The sequence below is a fragment of the Miniopterus natalensis genome, chromosome 7 (assembly GCF_054644295.1).
Source record: "Miniopterus natalensis isolate mMinNat1 chromosome 7, mMinNat1.hap1, whole genome shotgun sequence".
NCBI lineage: Eukaryota > Metazoa > Chordata > Mammalia > Chiroptera > Miniopteridae > Miniopterus > Miniopterus natalensis.
The window spans coordinates 343878-366135 of NC_142087.1; the positions used below are offsets into that span (position 1 = coordinate 343878).

Consider the following 22258-nt stretch of genomic DNA (forward strand, 5'->3'; position numbering starts at 1 on the left):
CAGGTATACAGTGCTACCTACCCTCCAGCCTGCCTTCACCAACAACCCACCCTACTCGCTCAAGTTGTTTCCAAGGCAAACTCGTGCAAAAAGCATCAAAAAAGACTAACAGCAGGTTAATTATCTTGTAACTTTAAAAGAACTAAACAATGTTTTTCTTTTAAACTTCATTTATAAAAATAAATAAATTTCAGTCTGAGACCTTGGTACCAAATTGTGGCTTGATTTAGTCGTGGTGGCTAGACTACAAAGCTATGGAAAAGATAGCTGAAAATATATGAGCTCCAGCTCATTCCCCACAGCGTGGCCAGCAGCTGGCACCCTATGCTGTTATAACCCTTTCTGCAGTTAACTGAAACACGCTCAACCTGTTGACAAACATTTAGTCTTTCTCTGTCCTGAAACTCCCACAAAACTTTAATTCTTAAACCTCCATTATTAAACTACAAGTAACCACAACACATGCAAGATAGGGAATGAAAACCTGTCACCCACTCAAGAGACACTGATCCATTGCACCGGGGCGAACACAGCAGCTCAGAGGAAATGGTCATCCATTTGGGTGTATAGCTTATTCAGATGTTTTGCACTAAAATGTAGGCCTAAAGTCCCTCCTGTAGTCTTAATCTCAGAGCAACAATAATTTAAAATCAGTCTGATACTATGAGCAAATCCTCCTAGGTTTTGTGCTGTGAGATGATAAATAGCCTGGCCCCACCCCCAGGTATCTGGTGTGCGGCAGGGCTCCGGATCGCTATGTACATTAGATAGGAACACTGTCAGGTGGAAGTGCCAATATGACTTACTGCTTAGAACTGTGCTTACATCGACACCTTTGTTAGGCTGATTTCTCACATGAGAAGATTTTTGCCTTAGTCAGAGAATTATATGAGAAATAGGAAGGAACTGAACTAAGGAAAAAGTTTCTGGCCTCCAAATCTACACACACACACACACAAGTGAGTTCTGAACTGTTGTCCTCTCAGTGCAAACGAGCAATTGGCTGACCTGTCACATATCATCAATTGCTATGAACACAGCATTCAGTCTGTGGAACAATGTGATGCAGCAAAAACCTGATCTAATGCAAATCAAGCCTATTAACTAAAACCACAGCAGGAGAGACAGTCCAGCTCAGTGTTCTCCCACACGAACGCCGACTCTGAACACAAAAGCAACTGAAAGGCACAGGGCTCAGATTTCATTGATAGTCCTCTCTGAAGGGCAGTATTCTGAGGGGCCTGGTGAGGACATATAGAAAGACTGTGTTTTCCTTTTTAATCGGGCTCTTTTGTTGGCCAACACCAGGCTACGCCGGCTTGAACTGATGATTTCTGAAATAAACTTTTTGCAGTCCACACACACCTCCATAGTACTCCAGTCCTCCATTAACTCTTTGGGAAACTGTAGTTCTTCATCTGATTTGTCCACAGACTTAGATTTTGAGGAGAACCTAGGGGAAAAAAAAAACGTTTAAAACGTTTTTTTACTCATTATTAAAAAAACGTTTTTTAAGCATTATTACTCATAGTTCTATTGCAATACTAAGGAAATATGTGCAAAAAAAGAAAATTTGTTGCAAAAACATTATGGAATAGGGAGTGATTTAGGCATGTCATGTTCTTCCGAAGAAGAATTTCTCACTGGAGAAAAGGTTCAAAATATTTTTAAAAAAGAAACAAATATCACGTGCTCTCACATGTGGAATCTAATGAACAAAATAAACTGACAAATAGGATGCATAGAACAGGCTGATGAATCTCAGAGGGAAGGGGGGGAGGAAGAGATTAACCAAATAACTTATGTGCATATATGTATAACCCATGGACACAGACAGAAGTGTGCTGAAGGCCTACCTGGGGTAGGGCTAGAGCAGGCAGAGGGGGCAGAGGGGGAGGGAAATGGGGGACATCTGTAATATTCTCAACAATAAGATAAATTAAAAACAAAACAAAACCAGGAAACATGTTTTATTAAGAAATAATACTGATTGGTGAGGCTGTGGAGAAAAGGGAACCCCTGTGCACTGCTGGTGGGAATGCAGACTGGTGCAGCCACTGTGGAAAACAGTATGGAGTTAACTCAAAAAATTAAAAATGGAGCTGCCTCATGACCCAGAGATTTCTCTTCTGGGAATTTATCTGAAGAAACCCAAAACACTGAAGTTCACTGCAGCGTTATTTACAATAGCCACAAGTTGGAAGCAGACCAAGTGCCCATCAGTAGATGAGTGGATAAAACAGCTGTGGGACATTCACACAATGGAACACTCCTCGGCCGTAAAAAGGAAGAATATTTTACCCTTTGCGACAGCATAGATGGACCTGGAGAGCATTGTGCTAAGTGAAATAAGCCAGTCAGAGAAAGACAAGTACCATATGATTTCACTTATATGTGGAATCTAATGAACAAACTAATTACCAAGCAAAACAGAGATAGACTCATAGATAGAGAGCAAGCAGACAGCACAAGGGAAGGGGTGGGCTGGGGGGTGGGTGGAGGGACTGAGGAATAAAGGAAAAAAAGGAGAGAAATAATATGGAAAATTCTTAGGATCTCTTCTAGAATGTTTAGAAAACTGGCTATTCAGAGTCATCACCTGATTACCATATATATAGATTATGAACTTTAACAACTAAGATAAAATAAAGTACAAGTTGCTAACGTCCTACTGATGATTCAGAACTTCAAGTTCTTTTTCCAGTGTCATGGTTGATGAATATCAGTTAATTGTAGATGGTGGGTTAGACTATAGGAGGAAATTGAAGTAATTTTATATTAATGCTATGACACATCCTGAAAAATTATCTTTGGACCACAGCTATCTTGTAATTTTTGTATTTATCTCTATATTTGGGTGACTGATTATTTGGATTCTGGAGAGCTGGAGTTAACTACACCAACATTATAATAAATATTTTGGTTAATTTTTTGAAATAACTATGAATCACTATTCATTTAGCATTTTAATTAAACCAACAGGAACATAGGTTCACAGTAAGTACAGAAAAGAACAATAGATCATTATTTGCACTGCCTTGAGCCCACAGGTGACAATCCATGATCAGAGGTCATCATGGAGCAGGAGTGTCTGAGCAGAGAGTTGATAGCACAGGGACAAACAGTTTGGGGCACAAGTTACTTGCTGGCCTCACAGCCCTCTTGCCTCACTGTCCACAGAGTCATGACCTGCTGGAGTAGCTCTGTCTAGCATTTGGCACCAATGCCAGTGTCCACCCCCTTTCCCCCCTTCCTCCTCCCCAGGGGGTGGCTGCTGCATCAAACCTAACCCTCTCAGGCCCTGACAGTATGTGACCCTAGGTGGTCTGACCTTCTCCTTCCACTTTTCTTAAGGACAAACACTACCCTTACTTTGTATTAAATGCAAAGGGACTGTGATATTCAGGCAACTTTTTCTTTTTTTAAATTGCCAGTTCTTGGCATAAAGCTTCATTTTTGCCTTTACAATAGGAAACTAAATCGAAGACCATTGTAAACATAGGATTAAATAGATTTTCTTTCAAAACTAAAGAAGGAAAGAAAGATTAAACTATTATTTGAATTTTCAACTCCACTGAAAACAAGGGCAGATTTAAAGATGACTTTTAAAGGACACACAAAAGTATTTCTAAATAGAAATAAAAATAAACTATGAGAGTAAAGTGTCCTTCAAGTAGCTAACCACTATCCCTTGACAAGTTACCTTTTGGGAGTTTTGAAGATTTGTGTGTAAGTCAAAACTATATTGAAACCAACCAACCAACCAACCAACCAACCAACCAACCAACCAACCAACCAACTAACCAAGAGACCCAAGCTCTCTTGAGTTCAAACCTGCCACATTACCACAGTCCTCAGAAGGAGCATTCTTCTTTTCCAAAGGATGCTCTGAAGACCCGGGCCGCTCGCTCACCTGGCAATGCTCCGAAGTGGCCGCTGGTGGCTAGTGGAGGCTTTTTCTGGCCTCATACAACTTTCCCCTCTTTGTGAGGCAGAAGGTCCCAATGAAAAGATAGGAAGAGTGGAGTATGGCTTGGATGGCAGCCGCATCTGTTATCCCAAACAAAACTGAGTGAGCAGTACTGTTAAAAAAAGCAGGCTATTAAAACTACTATTAAGTTATGATGTCACCAAGCTTAGCTTACCTTTTTGCAACACTGTGAGCACACGGGCCTGTATACAAAATCAGAAGTATTACTTGGCATGATACCATAGATGAGAATGGAAAGTTAGAGGAGCCAATGGCTGCATGGTCGTGAATTTCTACAATAAACTGCAAAAACTCTCTGGTCCTTCAATTGGAATATAACAAATTGATACAACTGTGGTTGCTAAAGAGATAATCTGTAAAACTTAACTCTTATACTGTTTCTTATAAAAGGTTCAACTTACACCTGGAATTTTCTTATTTGTCTATTCAAGGGTCATATGACAATCACATCTACTTTTTTCTGTTCAAACATGACATAATATTATTAGAATTATCTTGGTTATGTAAAAGAAATAAATGCAGAGAACCATTTTCCAGGTTTAACACCAAATAACTGTTTGATCCACTCTTGAAGAATCCTTACCCACAAGCACAGCACAATGTGGTAACAGACTGTTTTTAATATTGTTCCCATGTAGAAAAATAATGAAACAATGAAGTTAACTGGTATTTGACTATTGTCATCAATTACAAAAAAAAAACACAACACACCTTACCTCTTACAGAACTGACAGGTATAAGACCAGGTGAAGAAGGAAAATCTCCTGGTTCGGCAACAAAAGCAAAGCTAAAAAATACAAATGTAAAAAGAGAGAAAAAAGCATGGCCGACAGTTAATTCCCTAATTTCCACGGTTGAATACGATTTACGTTTACACACTTGGGGAAGTTTAGGGCACAGAAGGAAGAACATAAAAACCCTGCTTTAATGTTTCGCTCTGTGATAATTATAGCACAGCTCTGTATTTAATTATAATTCTACTTTTAAAAGGTAGTAAAAGGTCACAGCTCTCTCGTCGCGCCATCATGGAAGCAACGGGAAGAAGGTTCTGGAAGTCTTCCCTGTACACTGACTAAATGCAGACATGGCTTCATGCAGGAGTCTACTGTTACTCATTCTGGTTGTTTTAAACCTTCCAGAGTTTATTTCTAAGGGAGAAAATACTCACTTTGGTGAGCACGGCAGAACAGGAACTGACTTCTGGAGAACAAGACTCTTACTTCCTAAAATCCCCTGAAGTCCTACACCATCTGGCTAGTAGATAGCTCCCTCAGGAGAACATGCATGTGACTGACCATTCTGCTAACCCTGCTTGTCAATCAACTTGAAACAGCTCTACCTTTCCTTTTTTCAGGGCAGTGTAGACATCTTTATATTGTTGGTATTTTTCCAGCTCTGCCTTCACCAGGACCTGACGGATATGCATCACTTCCTCCACAGTAAGAGCGAGGCATTCCACTGGATAGCAGAATTCCTCCTGAAATTCAAAATTCCACATGAATAAGAAACTCCCACCCCTTTGTCTGGCAATGCAAAATTTCCCTCCAGATCAGACACCTGGTTAGTAGCTTCTGAGAAGAAAAGAGGTCCCAATGAACACTGGAACAGAGCTGGCTTACTCTGGGGACCACATAATTTCTAATTACACCAAGACAACAGATGGCAGAAAACAAATAGGGACCATGTGAAACACTGTAGCCTACTGAAGTTTCAAAAAAAGTGAAAGTTCCTCACATTTGTTTAGCTATGTACCTATGCACTGAAATCTTGTTCTAAACCAAATTTATGCCAGTTGTCTCCTATGATTACACAAAGACATTTAGTGTTGTGTTGATACCATATGCTAATAGATAAATAGCAAGTAAAAAACATTGGTACTATTTTAAACACTGGTTTGTGGTACCCAGAATAGCCAAAAGAAGGTGGTTAGTAATTTACACCGAGAAGCACAGTGGTAAGTTACATCAGCACATCTTGAAAAATCCTAATAGTATGAGTGGAGCTGGAACACTGGTGCAGTTTACAGCCAAAAGGCAATCTCTACAGGCTGCCCCATAGTTCTCCAGATTTCTGTTATTACTTTTAAACGACTACCAAATGCACAGTCAGCATTGAAAGGATGTGGAAAAAAATCAGTAGAATTTCACAATAAATATTTATGTCGACTGTCTTATGTTAATAGTTTCCCTAAAAACAGCTGAGGAAGATGTTGATGTAACTGATCCCACTGAATAAAGAGCCTCACGTCCATCTGCTCCCCATCCGGCCTGCTCTCGATTGGTGGATCTAACAGAAAGACAGAACAGTCCTGTGCATTCGCACCCTGCCAGGCTTCACAGGGGCCATTGTGGTGTAGTGACACTGAAACTTAGTGTTCTCAGTACAAACACATTATAATTCACTCCCACACACACACAATAGCACTGGTCACAGGCATTCTGGAATCAAACAGCCAAATGAGAAAGCACATGACTGTGAATGCAGTTTTCACATTCAGTTCTGTCTTTCAATTAGAGAAAAAAACAAATCTAGGTTGCAAACTTGACAAACATTAGCATTTACTAAAAAAAAGTAGTTTAAAGAACTACTGATTCTTACTAACAGTCAATACCAAATCGTCTCTGTTCACACTAACTTAAGGAAGGTTAAATTTGCTTAATAGTGTTGGAAAAAAATCCTGCAATTAAATTTTTAAGATGAAGAACTTAGTATCTGGAGACTGGGAAGACAGATTGTTCAGAGATTATATAATTTACTCTAAGATGTCTAAAATACTTTAAAAAAATCACCATCACACAATTTTTTCTTTCAATGGGAAAAGCTTTTAAAGATAATAGGATTAAACAGGGCATGTCCAATATCTACGCTGTTTTGCTCCACCCTTAAAAAAAGTTTAGTGTCAAATGGGACAAGGCTCTGACTCTGTGAAGGTTGGGACATAAAAACTGCACTAGATAAGTATTGTTGGCTGCACACATCTGAATGACAGCTTTTCTGAGCTTTGAACATATTTCATAGAACTTTTCCTTATGGTAATTTTCATTCATGAGTTATGCATTTGACTATGGTACATTTTCAGACAGCTAACTCTGACAAAATTGTGACTTAGAACAAAATAATGTACAAATCTAGCAAATAAGCAGATACTCACTGCTGAGATCTATTGTTGTGTATGCTAGGAAGATGGCAAATAGTGCCGCTGTAGTTAACTTTACAACCTGGATGCCTGGGCTGGTAGATATTTCTGGTAGACAGGATCCTTTTGCTCTGCACGGGTTCACTAGCACAGACAATAAACCTGACAGCCTGCACTTCTCTCCTCAGTCTCAAGTCACACAAGGGCTTAGTCAAGCATACTTTCAACTAACTGTTTTGAACCATATGCAAATCCAGTACTTCATAGGGCATAATAAGAAACTGGATTTTTTTGTGTTCTTTTTCTTTATAAAAATTTCAAGTAGATTACCCTTTAGTAAGATAATTTCCTTCAGGACAAATGCTAATGTTTTAATTCTGGTGCTTTCCCAAGGACAACAAAACTTTAATGCAACATGAAAGAAAATAATAAAGAGTTACTAGAATAGTTTTCATTTGTTTTAATTGACAAAAAGTATTGATTCAATATCCCAAAAGCCAAATTAAACCTTAACAGATCTTGCTGAGGTACTAATGCTCCAAACATAAAGAGCACTCAGGGTTTTAACCGTAACCATGAGGGAAAGCCCTCTTCCCACGGTGACACTGGGCTTGCTCACTCCTACAGCAAGTACTCAGCTCATTTTCATGGTGAAATAGGAACTGGAAGGACTAGACCAGCACAACTCTAATTCTCTCGCTTCTTTGTGCTTCAAAATGACTCTCAAATTTGGGAAAGAGAAGCTGAATCTTAAAGTGTTTTAATAATGATTACAATATTCTACAGAAGCAGATGTGCCTTTAGAAATTACTTTTATGTATGTCACTAAAATCACCAAGTCTTTGTTGAAGATTTGGTTATTTTTTACCATTTGAAAGGGGTCAGAGTTGAGCAGTACAGAAACAGGAGAACAAAATGTGTAATCTGGTTACTGGGCCAGAGAGACATGGGAATGGTCATACTTTATATAGTATTCTTGGTTATCAAAAAGTTCATAACTAGCAGATATTTTAAAATTGTCCCCAAAAAAATTGTCTTTGAGTTTTAAAAGTCATATTTAAATAAAAATCGCAACTATTAAGTTTAATCACTCTTTCCTTTTTCCAAGTTTAACTTTAAAACTCAAAGTGAATTCTTTGCCTAAAGTAATATGTGGATTTAGTATAGATATCTTTGTTTGGGGAGGATTGATAATAAATAAAAAAATGTTGACAGATCTTCAATAATAGCAGGAGTGACGGGAGTTAAAATGCCATCCCTGCATACTGCCCAAATGGCAAGATCCAAAAATGGGGAAAAGGTCAGAGATTTACCCTGTATTTCATGACAAATAAACAGGGAAAGGGATTTGTTGTTTCTCATTTACACTTGAAGTTTCTTTTCTAAATCAAGATGGTAATAAAGAATTACAAAGAAACCCGCTGCTGGTTCACTTGTCAAAGCCATGCTTAGTAAATAAGGGACCCTGTATGAGGTGGAACAGGCAGCATGCATCACCCTGGGGGGGGCTTCACTATGGTCCCAGGGCTTTTCATTTCACTGGGGTTTGGGGATTATTATATTTTCTTTAAAAAAATACATTCTGTATGAAAACCTCAAAAACAATAATAAAATGCAGGATTACTTAGAATATCTAAAATAACCACTTCAATGAAAAGAAAACTTAAAATTTCTCTCTACAGAGAAATGGGTTATCATAAAAAACACATAATACCCTGACCATCACAACACAGCTTTATGAAAGGTGCTGGGGAAGAGAAAGATTCTCTGAGCCCAGGGGAGACACATGCCATGGGCACACATCCCCTCGAAGCTCAGGGCAGGGAGTGTGGGACATAGGCTCTCAGAAGGCCCCTGCTTATGGAGATGGAGGTGGCATTCCTCCTGCTGTAAAACTGGGTCACTCAAAGAGACACTCACAGGTCCCTATCCTCTGATGCTGCATTTTGAGTTTGTTGTCCTTTCAAAGTTATTTTCCTCTCAACTGAGATCATGGTGTGATCTATGCATCCTACAAATGATTGGAATCAATGATCAGAAGCAAAGTGCCCATCTAAGCTGTTAATTCTTGCAGAGTGCAGGAGTTCAGGTATCGCTGTCAAAGAGATAGAGTAAAATAATTCCCAGAACCAGCAGAAAGAGGCCAACCTTTGAGGATTTCCACCTGCTGGTAAAAGCTCTCTCACACAGATAATACATAGCCCCTGCTACCCCAAACATGGCTGCTTCAAAAGGATGAGAGCTGAGCAGAGAAGCTGTTTGTATGGTAGAAAAAAGTGGTCGGAAAGGCGTCCTTGGCCATACATTGGTTATCCTAGGAACCTGAACAACGATAAGGGAAAAAGAAAACGGCAGGGGGAAGAAAAGGAGAAATAATGCTGAACACGAGTGACCTACAAACGGCGGTTACAGAGCATGAAAGAAAAACGAAACAAAACACCACAAAGGGATGTTAATGGCAGATTCCATACGTGTGTCTGCGCCAACATCTGGACCTATGTGTATAAATTGGTAATCAAACCACGAAGGCATTCCCAGAGAATCTCAAAGTTTACACAGCAAAGACCTGAACTTCAGCTTTCCTAACTGGTTGTCTGGTGAGCACCGAGTTTCCCAAATCAGGCTCATTGGGATGTGGGACAGGGACAACTGCCTGCTGTGCTGGGGAGTGTGGGAATGTATACCAAGCAGGCTTGTTCACCTGGGGAAGGCAATCACCCTCAATCATTTGACCAAATGATGAAAAAAATATGACATTTTAAAACATCCTAAGGAAAGGGAGGGAGATACAATAAAAATAAGTGAATAAGAACAAAGACATTTCTACCATTTTCAGTGAAGGGATTTGAAATACAAAATGAGTCCGGCTGGTGTGGCTCAGTGGTTGAGCACTGACCCATGAACCAAGAGGATGCCAGTTTGATTCTGCATCAGCGCACATGCCTGGGTTGTGGGCTCGATCCCCAGTCGGGGACGTGCAGGAGGCAGCCGATCAATGTTTCTCTCACACTGATGTTTCTATATCCCTTTCCCTTCCTCTCTCTCTAAAATCAATAAAAACATATTAAAAAAAAAAGAAATATAAAATTATTCCATTTCTAAAAGATAGCTAAAATTTTAAATGATATTTTAAAAGCAATATTTATCAAGCTAGAGGGTACTACACACCAGAAGTGTGATTTTATGAATTTCCTGAGATAAGCTACTAGCAAGAAAAGTCATTACTTGACCTGGATGTTATTTTGTCTCAGCTGGTGCCTAGAGGTACTTGGAGGGTGTGTAGTTCTGTGTGGAACTTGAATACCACCTAGTATTGACTAGAGGTGCTCACCCAATGCCTTTCACTGAGACTCTTCTTAGTGATTGCAGATTGGTTTTACTTTGCTCTCTTCCCCACAGAAAAAAAGCAACTCACAGCTCGGCCAGCATGGCTCAGTGGTTGAACATTGACCTATGATGCAGGAGATCACGGTTCAATTCCCAGTCAGGGCACATGCCCAGGTTTAGGGTCTATCTCCAGTAGGGGGCATGCATGAGGCAACCAATCAATGACTCGCATCATTGATGTTTCTATCTCTCCCTCTTCCTTCCTGAACTCTTGAAATCAATAACGTTAAAAAAAAAAAAAAAAAGCTGTGGTACATTTACACCATGATATACTATAAAAACAAACCAAATCAAACCAAACTAATTCACAGCCCAACCAACCTCAGGCTAAAGTTCCCCTTTGCCAGGAAATATACTTCATTGGCCCTTGATGTGGACTGATAGTCTTTCTTGGCAAAACTGTTATTAGTACCTGAAACTCCTTTGTAGTTGATCTGAGAGTTGATTGATAATTTTAAAAATTAAATCTAACTTCAACAATGATGTCATATGATCACAAGGCAGGTACACACCTAAATGATAAACTTGACTTCTAGGAAAGCCATGTGAAGAAAAGAATCACCTAATTACGGGGTGTGTAAAAAAAAGATAACTAAGGAACTCCCTCTTACATATTTTTAAGTTGTGACAGTAACTGTATATTTTGCTAAAGCAGTAACTTATTCACATTAACAAAAGTCTTCAGATTTTAAAGTTTTAACCTATCCAGTTAGACTTCTGTTTTCCTGTTATATTTCATAAAATATCAGTGTTTCAGTGATTTTTTAGGAGTTAAGAGGAATCCTGTCAAGAATTGCCATAAACTCATTAATTCTTTAATCTTATTATTTGGGAACAGAGATCAAATTTCAACATTGTAAACTCTGTTCAAACTTAGTATCTTCACAATAACCACACTGTATCCCTCTACTTTGAGTGATATATTACAGCCTAAAAACAGAGATTAAGCATATTCCAGTTTCTTTTATTTATGAGTATCTGAAAAAACATTAGATGTTAGGTTGCCAGTAGAACCACTGATTGAAGCCTTGCATCTTGCCTACAAACATTTCTGAATCAAGTGGGGCCACAAAAGAATCTGCAGACTTCCTTTGGCTGGTGACCTATTCTTCCTGGCAGGGCTTTGTGTCCCATGTCCCACTGTTCTGAGAAATGAGTGGCCACTACATGAATCCAAGTGTCTGGAAAACAGCAAAACTGTCAACCAGTTCAAACAGTAGGTTTGGCTCCAAAACATACTTGGAAACAATGAATAATGGTTTTTAATGGATCCAAATTCTCCCCTAGTACTTTTGCCTTAACAAAACAGTCTACTGTAGCTAGACTTTGCTAAGTTTTTAAGATTAGTATTAAGAATTTTTAAGTGGGTTAATACCCTTTAAAAGGAAAAAAACATGTCTTTAATAGTCCATACTTTCAACCATTGATAAGTCTTCTAGAGTAAAAAACAGTACTTTAAATGAACAAAGAATTGTCAAATTTCATTTAGGTTGCTGTTAGGGTTGATTTCCTTTAGCTATAAAAAAACAATTGCCCGGCCGGGCATGGCTCAGCAGTTGAGTGCTGACCTAGGATCCAGGTGATTGGGGTTCGGTTCCCAGTCAGGGCACATGCCCGGTTTTGGGCTCGATCCCCAGTCGGGGGCCTACAGGAGGCAGCGGGTCAATGACTCATTATTGATGTTTCTCTCTCTCTCTCTCTCTCTCCTTTCCTCTCTCTGAAATCAATAAAGATATATTTTAAAAACAAACAAACAAAAAACCCAAAACAATTAAGGTTATTTAAAGTTCACTCTAACCTTTGGAAGTGTTTTCTCCTTATCGTCATCTCAAGCAAGCTAAAGTTCTAGGTCCTCTAACTGCTCCTTCAGTTACTACGCAGTCTTTTAGTTACTTACAAGAGATCGGGAGCTCTGCTTGGACGGTGGCAGAAACTGTCTCACATTCGTAGGTGTTTCCTTTTCAATGGAATGTCGTCTCTGGGGTGGCTGCCGTCTCTCTGGCTGGGGTGTTGATGATATGGGCAAGAATTTTGGAGGTGCTAAAGAAATGAATTAACCAAATTAAAACGAACTTTCTTACTGTGAGAAAGAACTGTTACAGAAAAATCTTTGCAAGATAAACCTGCTAAAGAAACTGCAAGGAAAAAGTAAAAAATTCTCCATGTTTTTAAAATATTCACTCAAATTCTTACATAAAAAAATATAAGTACAGTCTCAAATTTGTACATACAAATGCCCTCATGTTATTTTCCACAGAATTTCACAATTAAAAGTTTGAGGCATTATTTTTAAAAATCATGCAAATATGTATTCTGTGTATCTAAAAGTCTCCCAAACCATACCAAAATTCTTTAAAAAATGTTTTTCTTTTTCAATTACAGTTTACATTCAATATTATTCTATGTTAGTTAAAGATGTACAGTAAGTGGTTAGACAATCATGTACTTCACAGAGTGGCAGAACAAAAATGCTTAAATGTTCCTTCCTTAACATTCTTGTTTTAAAAGATAAAATATGGAAACTCTTCCTTCTTGATGTTTATCAAGACATTCTGTCCTTAGATTTAAATCAGGCTATATTTAAATTTCAAAATATAAACTTCAGCTTTGATATAATATTGTGCTACTGCCCTCCTCTGCCTAGAATATTTTGGGACAGGATTTAAAAGGAGAATGGTTTAGGGTCTCAATGTTTCTGGATTCACATTTTGAAAACATTAGCAGAACATTAGAAATAAATTATATTGTCAAATTTTTATTTGGTACTTCCTCTTATTTTCTCTGCAAACAGTAAGGCTGCTTCAATGTAGTGGGTGAGGAAAGTGAAAGTCAACACAAAGTTAATTAAATATGATCCATCTATTTGGTCTGTCCCAACAAAAGAAATCACTATTGGAAAACAAAGAACATAATTCCCACAATCAAGAAATACAGATAATAACCAAGGTCAGCTCCTGTTATTTTGACATAACCTGTTTAAATAAATCAAAATACTATTTAAAGAACACACTGTATGTATATACAATACAAGAATGGTACTGTATGTATATACTACATCTATGTATATAGGAAATCAGGCAATGTTTTAAGAATACCTTAATACGTAATTTTTTTCAAGTTTAATTGCACTACAATACACATAACAGAACATTTACCATTGTAACCATTTTTAAAGATAAAGTTCAGTGTCACTGAATACATTCACATGGTTATGCAACCATTACCACCATCCACCCCCATAACTCTTCATCTGTAAAACTGAAACTCTATACCCATTCAACAGGAAGCCCCTGGCAACTCCCATTCTACCCCATCTCTCTCTAATTTTGACCACTCTAAGAACCTCAGGTAAGTGGATCACACAGTATTTGCTTTATTTTGATTGCCTTCTTTCACTTAGCATAATGTCCTCAAGGTACACCTGTGGTAGCTATTACAGAATTTCCCTTCTTCTTTTTTTAAATCCTCACCTGAGGATATGCTTACTGATTTTAGAAAGGGAGAGAGAAACACTCATGTGAGAAACATCAACTGGCTGCGCCTCGTATGCGCCCCAACTGGGGACCTAACCCACTACCCAGGCACGTGCTCTGACCAGGGCACACCATGACCAGACGCTGTTTAAGAGATTTTATAAAAGTCTGAAGCATGAGCCAAAACAGGCCATTCACATGGAAAAGCCACTGGGAACAGCTTAGGTGGGCCCATAAGTTGGTTGGGGTGGGCTCTAAGGGCAGGGCAAATAGTAACAGCCAGGCTGATGGAGACTCCTATATGGCGCCCACCTGCTGGCTCTGTGGGGGAAGGCTCATCAAAGGAACAACGGCCTCTGCCAGCAGTTTTGTCTGGGAGAAAGCTGCTCCACCAGCTCTTGCCTTGATGCCGGACAATTCAGTTCCTCCCCATATATCCCCAGTGCCTTTTAGCTGCTATCCCAGAGCTGGAGCTCAGAGGGAGTGAGTCAGCGTAAGTCCACGTGTGGACCCTTTAAGAGGAACTGCCTGGGACTCCAGCAGCCTCCGTCTCCCTCAGCCACAATCCCTGCCGGTTTTTACAGCAGGAAGTTATGGGGACTCCTCTTCCCAGCACTGGAACCCTGCACTTGAGGGCCTGGTTTGGGGCTGAGACCCATCACTCCTCAGGGGGGACCTCCACAGCTGTGATCTCGCTCCTGGTTTTTATCCGCCACGCGTGGGCGTGGGACTGGCCTGTTCTGTCTCTGCCCCTCCTACTAGTCTGGATGTGTCTTCTTTAGATCCTTAGTTGAAGGACTTCTGTTCAGAGAAATTTCAGGCAATTCTGAATGATGGTTATTCTGCAGTTTAGTTGTAATTTTAGTTGTGTGAGGATTCAAGTACCACATTTACTTACACTGCCACCTTGACTGGAACTAAAAGTTCCTTTTTTTCAATATGTATTTATAGTAATACATTTCCTCACAAAACCGCTTCCACTGTGTCCCATAAGTTTTGGTATGTTGTGATTTCATATTCATTTGTCTAATTATTTTCTAAATTCCCTGGTGATTTCTTCGACTCACTGATTTTTTACAAAAGTGTATTAATTTTCACAGTTTTGCGAAATTTTTAGTTTTACTCTGTTACTGATTTTTCACTTCATCCTGTTGTGGCCAGAGAAGATACCCTGAATGCTACCCGTCTTCATTTTGTGACCTAACATATGGTCTATCTTGGAAAAGGTTCCATGTGCCCTTGAGAGGAATGTGCATTCTGCTGTTGCTGGATACAATGTTCTGTATCTGTCCTTCACGTCTTACTGCTTTATTGTGTTGTTTAAGTCCTCTTATTCCTTACTATCTTCTCTTTGGTTGTTCCATCCTTTATTGTGAGAGGGGTACTGAAGCCTCGAACCATTACAGTAGAACTGTATATTTCTCCTTTCAATTCTGTCATTTTTTGCTTCATATATTTTGATGGTTTGTCATTAGATGTGCAAATTATTATATCTTTGCTGTATTGAATATTTTAATATACATTGTTCTTCTGTGTCTTTAATAACCATTTTTTTATTTAAAGTCTATTTTGTCTGATTTCAGTATAGACATCCCAGCTCTCTTTCGGTTACTACTTCTATCCTTTCACTTTCAATGTGTGTCTTTGGATCTCAAGGGAGTCTCTTGTAGACAGCATATAATTGGATCATGTGCTTTATCCTTATGCCAATCTCTGGGCTTACTTCTGTCACTGTACTATTTGTTATTTATATGCCTTATAGCTTTTTGTTCCTTATTTCCTGTATTTCTGCCTTCTTTTGTGTTTAGATAAATTTGTAATGCAATGTTTAAATTCTTTTCCTATTTCCTTTGTGTATATTCTATAGCTATTTTCTTTGTGGTTACCATGGGAATTACATGAAACCCCCAAAAGTTTTAACACTCTAATTTGAATTTACACCAGTTTAACAGTAACTCACAAAAGTTCTACTCCTATACAGCTCTATCCCCATCACTTTTGGTTTCTTGGCATCACGAAATTACATCCTTATAAATTTTCTGCCCCACAATATAGAAAACTAATTTTTAAAAATGCATTAGCCTCTCAAATTATGTAAAAAATAAGATTAAGAGTTACAAAACAAATTTACAGTAATACTACGTTCTATATTAATAATGTTCTTGTTTAAATGCATTCATCTCTTAAATCATATAGAAAAAAAGCACAGTACAAACCATTGCTACAATAATATTAGCTTTTATAACTGCACATGTATTTACCTTTATTGAGATCTTTCTCTACATGGCTTCAGGTTACTGTCTAGTGTCCTTTCATTTCACCCTGCAAGACTCCATTGAGCACTTCTTACAGGGAAGGTCTAGTGGTCACAAACTTGTTGAGCTTTTGCTTGCTAGGAATGTTTTGATTTCTCCCTGACCTTTGAAGAACAGTTTTGCTAGATACAAGATTCACTGGTTGTTCTTTTTTGTTTCTTTTAGCACTTTAAATATATTGGCTGACTTTCTTCTGGCTTCCAAGTTTTCTGATGAGAAATCTGCTGAAAATCTAATTGGAGATCCTCATATGTGATGACTGACTTCTCTCTTGCTGCTTTCAAGATACTCTGTCTTTTGAAAGTTTGTTTATAATGTGTTTTAGTGTGAGTCTCTGAGTTCTTCTTAGTTGAGCTTCTTGAATATTTATATTCCTGCCTTTCATCAAATTTGGGAAGTTTCCGCCATTATTGCCACACATATTCTTTGTGACCCTTTCTCCTCTCTGGGAACTCACACAATGCATATATTGGTCTGCTTTATGGTATCCCAAAGGTCCTTTAGTCTCTGTTTGGTTTTCTTAAATCTTTTGTTTTTTGGTTCCCCAGACTCAATAATTTTCATTGTCCTATCTTCAAGTTTCCTGATTCTTTCTTCTCTCTCCTCAAATGTCTTTTTAATTCCTCTAGTGAAATTTTCATTTCAATTATAATTTTCAGCCCCCCCATTTTTTGGGGATTTCTCTCTCTATTGATATTTCTATTTTGTTCACACATCATTTTCTTGAATTTCTCCACATATTTATTGCTATGAGCATCTTCTTTATTTTTAGAGAGAGAATAAATTTTTAAAAATACGTTTTTATTGATTTTTGAAGAGAAGAAGATGGAGAAAGAGATAGAAACATCGATGAGAAAGAAACACTGATCAGCTGCCTCCTGATGGCCTCCACCAGGGATCTAGCCCACAGCCTGGACATGTGCACTGATCAGGAATTGAACCAGTGACTTCTTGGTGCATGGGCTGAAGCTCAACCACTGAGCCACGCTGGACGGGCTGCTTTGAGCATCTTTAAAATAGTTGTTTTAACGTCTTTGTCTAGTATAACTATAAACAGGTCATTTTTATGAGATAGTTTATGTTGATTTATTTGTTTCCTCTGAATAAACCATACTTTTCTGTTTTTGTTTCTGTATATACCTTATAATCTTTTGTTGTTGAACGACTGGACATCTGAATCTAATAATGTGGTAACTCTGGAAATGAGATTCTCCCTCTTCCCCAGGGTTTGCTGTTTTTTGTTATTGTTTTTGTTCATTTACTTATTTTTAATTGTTGCAGGATGTCTTTGTGCTGAGGAATAGACTGAGGTGTAAACTTAAGATCTTCTTCGGACTTTTATGAGCCATATCCTGGGCATGTGCAGTTACTCTATAATTTTTCCTGATGTGCAGCTGCTTTTGAATGTCCTAGTCTATAACATTTTCTCAAAAGGGGGAAAAAACAAAAAATGAAATAAGGGGGGGGGGGTGCCAGCCCTTTAAATATTGTGGAAGTCCCTTGAGCGGGAATAGAGGGTAGCTAGCAAAAATGCAACAATGGCTCCCCACCTTTGGAGTCAGAAGCAGCAATCAGAGCACAGTATTTGGAGAACAGGATCCTTTTGGTTCACCCTGACTCCCGCAAGCTGCTCCAGAAACAGTACACAATGTCTGCCAGTGGGTGGGGGTGGGGGATAAGTAGCTGCTACTATGCTAATAGCTGACTGAAATTAACCACAATTTACTATCCAAGTCCTCCCCTGGAAGTTACAAGCCTTCAATAGACTCCAGAGTTCCAAAACAGAGCAAAGTCGGCCAGTGCAATTGTTGTCTAGGTGGGGAGACAGATGCCTGGTACTACCTACTCCATCTTCCCAGAATCTTTTCCCTTAATATAAAATTTTAATCCTTTATAAATAAAAGTGTAATAAGAGCATTTAGAAATCACTTAACTTTATATTCTAAGTTATACAGTGTTTTTACTATCTATACGTGTTATGCGGGTACAGATAGTTGGATATGGATATTTGGATATGTATGTGAGGGGTAATAACAAATTTGATTATTGGGTTTCTTGCTTAAATTCAGACAAGGAGGTAATTAATCTAAAAACCACATATACAGACAATTGACTTATTTCCTACAACTATTATCTGTAAACCCAAAGGTGACTGATCTAGTTAAAAACCTGAGGCCCGTTATTAGGTTATTAGTTTAGCCTCACCTTATGATGTCACTGTACAAATGTAACTGAATATTTCTGTTCCTAACTAGTGAAATTCCAAGCTTAGTTCTTTATATCCCAAATAATCACAAGGTATTTTGGGATCCCCTATTCTAGGACAAGTGTTTTTTAAGGTATCTGATGCTAGTTTTTTGTGCCACAAATACTCACTCTTCCTTGTGGACACAGCCTCCACTAAGGGATCTTCAAGGAAGGAGGGAGACACACTGCTGCTGCTTGATGACTTGTGCAGAGTTTCTTCCTGAGAAAGGAATGAACAGAGAAATAGTGAGATTCCTTAGACTAATTAATAACATTTTATTGTAGGTGCTCTCCTGCTAATTAATAACATTTTGCTATTAAATATTTATTTTAACATGAGGCACCAAACTGTAAAAAAAATCAAAGAAAGTAGAAGACAAACTAGAAGGGACTAAAGTTAGATATGTCTGAGTTTGTGTCCTGGCTTTGTCTATTATAGTGATATGTGACATGTTGCAAGTTTCTTATCTTAATTTCATCATTTGGTTTTTTAAAATACATTTTTATTTTTCAATTATAGTTGACATACAATATTATATTAGCTTCAGGTGTATACCATAGTAATTAGACATTATATAACTTATGAAGTGAGCACCCCAATAAATCTAGTACCCATCAGGCACTGTACATAGTTATTACAATATTATTGACTATATTCCCTATGCTGTAATTTATATTTCCATGACTACACTGTAACTATCGATTTGTACTTCTTAATCCCTTCACCTTTTTCACCAAGCCCTCAGCCCTCCCACCTGCCAACCATTAAAATGTTCTCTGTATCTATGAGTTTGATTCTCTTTTTGTTTGGTTGTTTGTTTTTTCAATTCCACATATAAGTGAAATCATATGGCATTTGTCTTTTTCTGACTTATTTCCCTCAGCACAATACCCTCTAGGCCCATCCACATTCTTGCAGATGGCAAGATTTCATTCTTTTATATGGCTAAGTCATATTCCATTGTATATATACACCACTTCTTCATCCATTCATCTATTGATGGATACTTAGCTTGCTTACATATCTTGGCTATTGTAAATAATGTTGCAATGAACATGTGGGTGCATATGTCTTTTCGAATTAGTGTCTGGAGTTTCTTCAGATAACTACCCAGAAGCAGAATTGCTGGGTTCATCTTTGTTTTGAAGTCTGTTTGTCTAGTATAAGTATTACTACCACAGCTTTTTCGTTTGTTTCCATTTTTGTGAAATATCTTTTTCCATCCCTTTACTTTCAGTCATTTGATGTGTGTCATTTGATCTGAAGTGAATCTGTTGTAGACAGCATATGTAAGGGTCCTTTTTTTTTTAATCCATTCAGCCACCTTATGTCTTTTGATTAAAGCATTTAATCCATTTACATTTAAAGTAAGTATTGATATGTAATTATTGCTATTTTATTATTTGCATTTTTGATTACTCTTTTAACTCCTCTTGCCCCCCACTTCCCCTCCTCCTGCAAGAAGTCCCTTTAACATTTCTTATAATACTGGTTTGGTGCTGATGAACTCCTTTAGCTTTTTCTTGTCTGGGAATCTCTTTATATGTCCTTCAATTCTAAATGATAGCTTTGCTGGGCAGAGTAATCTTGGTTGTAGGTCCCTGCTTTTCATCACTTTGAATATTTCTTGCCAATCCCGTCTGGCCCGCAAAGTTTCTGTTGGCAAATCAGCTGACAGTCTTATGGGAGCTCCCTTGTAGGTAACACTGCATTTCTCTTGCTGCTTTTAAGATACCTTGTCTATAACCTTTGCCATTTTAAAAAATTGATTTTTAGAGAGGGAGGGAGGGAGACACAGAGAAACATAGATAGTAATAGAGACACACTGATCGGTTGCCTCCCATATGCTTGCTGATCAGGATCAAACCAACAACCTAGGCTTGTGCCCTGGCCAGGAACTGAACCCAAGACATTCCAGTGTACTGGACGATGCTTCAACCACTGAGCAACACTGTCCAGAGCAACCTCTGCTATCTTAATTATGATGTGTCTCACTGAGCCACAATCTCCAATGGTTTTCACAACCATAATTATGGGGACTTCTTTTCCTGGCACTGGAATCCAGGGCTGGGAAGCCTCAAGAGGGACCTCTGCACTCAAGATATCCCTCCTGATTATTAACCACCACATGAGTATGGGACCAGCCAGTTTCACATCTCTGCCCCTCCTACCAGTCCTGACATGGCTTTTTCTGTATATCCTTAGTTATATGACTTCTGTTCAACTAGATTTCAGGTGGTTCTCAATAGTGGTTGTTCCATAGTTTAGTTGTAATTTTTTAAAAAAATATGTCTTTATTGATTTCAGAGAGAGGGAAAGAGAGAGAAGCATCAATGATGAGAGTCATTGATCGACTGCCTCTTGCACTCCCCCTACTGGGGATCGAGCCCAGCAACCCGGGCATGTGCCCTGACTGTGAATCCAATTGTGATCTCCTGGATCCTAGGTCAACGTTCAATCGCTGAGCCATGCTGGCTGGGCTATTTAAATTTTTGTTGCTGTTGTTAATCCTCACCTGAGGATATTTTGCCACTGATTTTTTTTTTTTTTTTTTTTTTTAAGAGAGAGTGGGCAGGGGGAGAGAAAAAGAGAGAGAGAAACATCAATATGAGAGAGACACATCAGCTGGTAGCCTCCTGCCTATGACCCGACTGGGGCTGTGGATCAAACCTGCAACCCAGGTATGTGCCCTTGACAGAGAACCAAACCCATGACCCTTTGGTTCCAGGTCCGAAGCTCTTACCACTGAAACATACCAGCCAGAGCAGTTTACTTGTAATTTTGATGTGCTCATGGGAGGAGGCAAGTACAGTGTTTACTACTCAGCCATCTTGAACAGAAATCTTAGTTTCATTGCTTTAAAAGAGATGTATTGCTCTGGCCTGTGTGGCTCAGTTGGCTAGGCATTGTCCTGGGCACCAAAAGGTTTCCAGTTTGATTCCTGGTCAGGGCACATGTCCGGGTTGTGGGCTTGATCCCCAGTGGAGGGCACGCAGGAGGCAGCTGATAGATATTTTTCTCTCACGTCGATGTTTCTCTCTCTCTCCCTCTCCCTTCCTCCCTCTCCAAAAATTAAAAAATATATATTAAAAAAAGTAAAAGAGGATATATAATACCATCTTTCTCAGTGTTACCAGAAGGATCAGATGAGATACTGCATCCAAAAAGCTTAACACATTACCTGGCCTACAATAAATGGTGGTTAATATTATTAGGGGAATATTTAACACATTTATAAAAGTAATAGACTGGGAACCCCACGAGGGTAGATGCCATGTGTCTTATTCATTGCTGTTACCTAGTATTCACTGCTGTTACCCATCACTTAGTATGTAATGAATAAATATTTTTTGAATAAATGGATGAAAATAAACATCCCATGAAATGACATTTGATTCTAGAAAAGTGTCTACTATGTGCCAAATAAAACTTAAATTCCTATTACTGGTGAAAAAAGATCTTCTTGGTTTAGACTATACCAAAATGAAGTACAATTACTTATTCTTAAAAAATTTATTACCTACTCTACGATAGAGAATACACATTAACTATAAGGCAACTTATTTCAATAACTATAGAAAATTGATAAATATTTTTAAATACAGAAGATATTAGGTTAATATATTAATCTATGACTATGTAAGACAAATAGTGAAAATTCTCTTAGACCTACTTACCACTGAAACATACCAGCCAGAGCTGGTATTT

At 38.4% G+C, this 22258-nt stretch overlaps 1 protein-coding gene across 2 annotated transcripts in view; it reads right to left on the minus strand.

Annotated features, from left to right (window-relative positions):
• Positions 1–45: 45 nt before the first annotated feature.
• SPIRE1 (spire type actin nucleation factor 1) overlaps positions 46–22258 on the minus strand; it is a 121211-nt gene continuing 98998 nt past the window's right edge. Inside the window, exons 10-17 of one of the 2 annotated variants that reach the window (XM_087818665.1) lie at positions 18679–18769; positions 12412–12554; positions 9276–9449; positions 5331–5468; positions 4708–4778; positions 4146–4173; positions 3914–4050; positions 46–1453 (exon numbers count right to left, since the gene is read on the minus strand). In XM_087818665.1, the coding sequence (XP_087674791.1) occupies positions 1195–1453; positions 3914–4050; positions 4146–4173; positions 4708–4778; positions 5331–5468; positions 9276–9449; positions 12412–12554; positions 18679–18769 (1041 nt within the window). In that variant the 3' untranslated portion in view covers positions 46–1194. The remainder of the gene's footprint in view (positions 1454–3913; positions 4051–4145; positions 4174–4707; positions 4779–5330; positions 5469–9275; positions 9450–12411; positions 12555–18678; positions 18770–22258) is intronic. The other variant, XM_087818664.1, reaches the window with a different exon arrangement.